General features: G+C 28.1%; 1 protein-coding gene across 1 annotated transcript in view; it reads right to left on the bottom strand.

The window, feature by feature from the left end:
• Positions 1-433: 433 nt before the first annotated feature.
• Positions 434-6,495, bottom strand: part of LOC100159187 (protein obstructor-E) — a 16,585-nt gene continuing 10,523 nt past the window's right edge. Inside the window, exons 4-7 of the mRNA XM_001947423.5 lie at positions 3,931-4,067; positions 3,498-3,692; positions 2,258-2,447; positions 434-963 (exon numbers count right to left, since the gene is read on the bottom strand). Coding sequence (XP_001947458.1) covers positions 924-963; positions 2,258-2,447; positions 3,498-3,692; positions 3,931-4,067 — 562 coding nt within the window. The 3' untranslated portion in view covers positions 434-923. The remainder of the gene's footprint in view (positions 964-2,257; positions 2,448-3,497; positions 3,693-3,930; positions 4,068-6,495) is intronic.

A 6,495-nucleotide genomic window follows, 5' to 3' on the forward strand; every position in this document is an offset into this window, starting at 1 on the left:
AATTATTTTGAAAAATTACAAAAAAATAACAACAGTCGTCGCTTTTGAGGCCGTCGTGGTCAGACTTATTCGCACGCTGCCATGGTCGTCTTCGCGTCTCGAGCAAACGCACCAGCTGGCCAGGAGTCTCGTCGGCCCGGCAGGACTGGTCGTGAAATCGTTGTAGAGCCTGTAGAGGTAACCACTAACCAGTGACCATGCATAGACTTACTAATATCATCTGCACCATCAACTCGCAACCCCCCCCCCCCCCCACATCGTCTTGTCAGATGCCGCACCCTGTAGTTGTATTACATTAATTTTGATTTTATTCATAATAATATATTAATTTGATCCATGAAATACATAAATATGTAAAATAAAAACAACTTATATGATGAATTATAAGCAAGACTCGAGTCGCATACACTCAATTTTATCTTATAAAATAACATTTTTATGGGTACCAACCATTTTATTGTAAGTATATCAAATATATATGTAATATGTATATTATGGTACATTCGGGTAAATTGACTTTGATTACATCACATTAATTATAATAATATTCAATATTATTGACATATAAAAAAAAAATGTTTAATATTAAATATAACAACAAACAATACCAATTTTTCATATTTATATATTTTATTATTTTATAAATATTAAACTTTTAATTACATGACGAATTGGTTATTTTTAAAAGAAATCATAATCTAGAGAGATTTAACTTCTAATGAAATAGTTTATTGACACGTATAATATTTAAAGCTTAATTTATTACAACAAAGATAAAACAAAATATAGTATAATAGTCACATTACAGTTTATTACAGATCTTTTGTAGTTGGATGTGAGTGTTTATCCGACAGGAACGAGTCGAAATAAAAGGTAACTCCCATTAATACTCATACAACAGTTGTCGACTCGCTTTTTAAATATCATCCTAATCGAACAAAATTATCTGGTGTCCTGGAGTAACTGAAACAATACAAACATTAAAAATATATTTTAATTCACATTCTCGTGTTCTTAAAACATTATCCATACCAAAAGACTGTAGCCTTTATGTTATGATTATTTAGTTATTTATTTATTAGAATACATTTATAAATTGTGCAATGTGGCGTAACATATTATAATATTATGTTTTTGTACTGCACCAAAGTAACCAGTAATACTATACTATATTTATTTTTATTAGGCAGTATAAACAGTGTATACACACATATATATATATATATAGCATGTTTATCGGAAATTTATTTTTTAACGAGAGTTATAAATATTGTAGTAAAATTAGAGATAATAATATTATATTTGCGAACTAAACCTTATAGTTTACTACAAATTTAAAAGAAAAGACTTCTAAATAATTTATGTCACGTTTAATACCAATATTAAATATTTATACCAATTGCATTTTATTTTACATTTTTAATAAAAAGTTTTTTACTTTCTGTTGTTATAAATTCCATCGATTTTCCGTATAAAACTGAAGCTTATAGAAATATAGAAAATACATTTTCATTTTCATTTTTCTAAAATTTTTCAACACTTGTTTTACCAGAAAAATTGTTTGTTTTTTGATTGTGTGAATTTCGCCAAACTTTCTACTTTAAAAGTTATAAATTCCAAAATGTGTGTATACTCACTCATTCTGACAATTAGGTATAAGATAGTTTTTTTTTTTAAATGTTCACACATTTTTCTAGATCCACATCATTAAAAAATCATATTTTAAAAATTACAAGTGAGCCTTTTAAACTGTTAAAGTAATATTTAAATACTCACGTCGAGTGTTACTGCTGGGTAGCTATACTCCCCCCTCACGCTTTCAAAGTCAACTGTATAATCCAGCTCATACGCTTATTGTAACCACTATTACAGATTGTATATATTCAAATAAATGTTTAAAAAAAAAATATTTAAATATCTATATATTGATTTTATCAGATATAGTCCAATGAAATGGGTAGGTAGCTTTTTACATTAAAGTGGTTTTTATATACCTACGTATTAGTGTATTACGCAGGACAGGTATGAATAAATTATTTTTAAAACACTGAATTTCAAGTAATTATTTAAATTGGAGTAGGTATTAAGAGTATCCGATTCCGTGGAAACATAATGCAAGTCGCAAGTGAATCATTATCATAAGAATAGCCTTTATTCATATAATTTACCTAACTGGGGTGTTTTTTTAAACATTACAAATTTAAAGATGTGTATTGTACACATAAATATAGTAAAACAATTTGTATTTAGTATTTACCACGAGGTTACGTTTTCCCTGATGTCACAAGCACCAATGAGTTCATTGAATCCTAGTCCAGTTCCACAATTATATAGCCGAGGTCTACCGCTAACGCAAAGGTAAAACTTTTGACAATCCACTGAGTTAGGATGGAGTTTGTGGCCTTCCAGTGGATTTTCTTCGGGTGGGCATCTAAATCCAAGGAATGCTGTAAATTATCGCATAGAAATTAATTAATTGATTAGTTTTTACATATTTTTGGCTACATAGACATTACAATATTAAATATTATACAGGTAGTGTTGTTGTGCAAACAAATATAATTTCAATTTTAAATTATATATATATATATATATATATATATATATATATATCTACGACGATTATATAGATTTGGCTGAACACGAAATAGTTTCATAACATATCGTGATTTTTGTTATGTAATTTCTGTTTCGAATATAATATTATTATGTATGGGATTTATAATGGTTTTTTTAAAAAAAAATTGTATTTTTGTATAAGTAATTTCCATGTGATATGTAGGTATAACAAGAAAAAGTCATGGCTATTGATATTTTTGCTTTGCGTCTTGGATATTAACATTTTTGTAGCCAATAACGAATACGGTGTGCTGAACTAAGACCTATATATTCAACACGACAACACCAACTGTGTATAATATAATAGTATAATATACTATAATAGGTAAATAATTAAGTTAATCTAATTTGTCTCACTATAATAGTATAATAATAATATATTGACGTATTTCCATTAAACTGTTGATGCAGATTAATATTATACTATTATAATATATCTATTCGTCCCGCATTTTGTATTTAAAACAGATCGGGATCCGAAATCGTCAATTTGAATGTTTAATGTTTGTTCACTTCATGCTCGATGTGCATTCAGTCCAAAATATATTCAATACTTAATTAGATTTATGAAAAATAATAACACTCGTTGAGTGTAAATTCATGATGATGAATTGGGTTTATAAATGTGATTCTCATTGTATATAATATTATAATACCAATCAAATTGTACATTGTTTGTTGGTTAATCATATTATCAACACTTATATTATATACATAGGAACCTATCATAATATTATTATGTGAGTATAGGCGTCGGGTAATATTCACTATCTATTCGTTTTATTACAAGAGCTTTACTTTTTATTTTTTTTTTTAGTTTTTTACATATTATAATATTAAGGTTAACACAACGTATACATTTTTACATTATAATTTACCTTCCGCGTCGCACGTATCCACCTGATCCGGCCAGTCACATCTAAACGTTAACTCGTTGAACGCCAATCCTTCGGGACAATCAAATTTGTATCCTATGCCGTTTACGCAGTTTAGAAACTGACCACATTTTGTCTCGTCACCCAGCCGAAAGTAACCGAATTGTCTCGGACAGTCGCTGGAGGATTGTGGAGGTTCTGCAAAATGTTTAGGCTTAAGACATTTGTTATCGGCGAATTATAACAATAGGTAAGTATAGAAAATAATTAAAACATTTTTTTTTTTATTTGAAAATTGTATAGATGTTGGCATGTTGCTCATTTTTATCAAGTTTTAAACAGCTATCTAATTTAAAACTATGCATAATCTATAAGAATACTGTAAATGGGAACTATATAGTATATTGTACAAGTTATTAATTTATATAAAACTCACGCAATTGGGTTCTTCCCTCGCAATCTACTTCTGGTGGATATTGGCACGGGTAGGAGAATATCGATGACTTTGAGTTGAAGAACAGTCCGTCGGGACATAATTTTTCTGTGGGTACGCCATTCTCGCATTGTAAATATCTGTTATAAAATGCATTTTATTAACAACGAAAATCTTTTAAAAATATCGTGTAAAAGTTACAGCAGGTAAAAATGGTGACGTTAAAATAAAATAAATTAAGATACAGGAATAAGAAAAAAACATTTTTGTAAATTTCAACTAAATTCTCAGATAACGTATGTGAGTTGTGTTATATAAAAAAATAACAATAAACTAATTTAAACTTCAGTATAGTATATACTATAATATAATATTATGTATACTAATAGGATTTTTCACCATTTCTTTCGTATAAATGCAAAATTGATTCTTGTCCTTTATTTACTTATAATTATCTGATACACCTATATATTATATCACTACGACACTACCTTTACTCAAATATTATATACAGAGTGATTCTTTTGAAAAAAAAGCATGAACACTAAATTTCTCGAAAATTTTACAAAATTTTGGAAATAACTTTTTGTTGTTATATTTTCATAAGTTCTATACTTTTTAGAATGTAAAAATATTTTTGTTGATAATTTCAATAAGTATATCTATTTATCCATCTATAGAAATATAAATTAATGTATAATAGATTCGTAACTATTTACTATGAAAATCTAATTTTGAACGAGTAATTAATAAGTAATAACAATTTAGATGAGCGGAGTAAAGTGGCACAGTGGTGTATACGTAGCAAAACATAGATCCACTACTCTGCTCATATTATAACCATTGCGTAAATATTTATTACTAATTAATTCCTAGGGTTCAAAATATTTAAATTCTCAGAATAATATTCCACTTAGGAATATGAAATTAAAAATATGTGCCATTATTAAAAACTGTAAAGAAACTCGAACAATTATAACGATAAAATACAGTAAAATATATAATTAATTTAAAAAAAAAATGTTCTTTTGTAATGACCACAAAATTATTTAAAAACTATTAAGTTCTTAAATACGGTTAATTAGAAACCAAATAAAAGTGATTACTTGCCTACCTACTACACGAGAAATCAACACTGCATCATCAATTATTACCTATAGTATATCAATATGCACTCCCGTATATCTTACAAAAATAAAAAGCAGGTAAGTGGATGTCGCTCTGCTGTACAGTAGATTACAAGTGAGTCATTGTATAATGGAGTGTATTAGACTTCAATTCAATGATATAATATAATTTTATAAGAAAAACGATTCTGAGCGGAGACGGTTTGTCAGGCTGGATATTTTATATTGTTATTATTTATTATGTCATGTAAGTTGAATTAATATTATAATATTATAATTTTTTATTCGTTTCTATGGTAATAAATAAAGCATTAGAAATTAAAATCCCATTTCTTGCGTTTTTTGTAATTTTTCGGTGGTTTTTCCCGTGGCATTTAATAACTATTGAGGAAATCGAAAAATGACCTCTCTAAAGTACCATCTTGATCCAATTTGCTAAAAGTTAAGGTATTATATGTTGAAATCGAAGCACTGCTTCTGGTAGAAATTTTGTATACAGGATATTAAAAAAAAAAATAAAAAATAAACACCATTGTAAATCCAGTAGCTTCTTCGCTCCGCTCAGAATCAAAAAAAATAATATGGGTACGCTGGACTACTGGAGTATAAATTGCATAAAAAATAAAAACATAATCCATTATCCAATGAATTTTAATTTTAATTATTATACTTTATTCTACAATAACTGTCTCTTTTATTATTTCATATTAGGTATATACAGATCGAGCTATTTTCTGCAGTCAAATAATAAGCTGAAAACAACTAACACAGGTTCTCGATGCACATTGGCGTTATGTCTGTACAATATTGTTATATTCTGTGATAATATGCAGACGTACCCCAGTGGCGTATTTAGGAATTTTGATAGGGGGGAGGATGAAATATATAATAATAGGTACACTCAACAAATACGAATATAATAAACATTTTTAAAATCCTCTAACTTGTTGAGTTTAGTATGGATCAAGGTGAAATAAGAATTAACACAAATTGCATAGTACCTAATAGCATTTATTATAAATTCATACTAACGACAATCCCGTGTTTAATACGATAAACAAAAAAAATAGTTATAATACAAAATCCTGTTTTCTATTTTTTTGGATGCTCAGTTCATCGATAAGCTTATCTGGCATGATTATTGTATTGACCGGTGACATGCAAATAAAGCCAACACATTAAGAGGACGCTCCACCCGTATGTGTTGTCTCCGTCTTACACAAGCACGACATAGCAAATTGTCGTTTACTATTCTCAATAGTTTGCTGTTGGTTTTGATGGCGATAGGGTGAATGACCTATTATCAAACTTTTCGTTAAGAACATTATCTGGGTCTTAGCGTGGGCGATTTTTTAATATTTTAATTTTCAAGTGAGATATGAGCATTTTTAATTTTTGATATTTCACATACCCTTATTTTTCTCGAAAATGAAAATATCGA

Source organism: Acyrthosiphon pisum, chromosome A2 (genome assembly GCF_005508785.2).
Source record: "Acyrthosiphon pisum isolate AL4f chromosome A2, pea_aphid_22Mar2018_4r6ur, whole genome shotgun sequence".
Lineage (NCBI taxonomy): Eukaryota > Metazoa > Arthropoda > Insecta > Hemiptera > Aphididae > Acyrthosiphon > Acyrthosiphon pisum.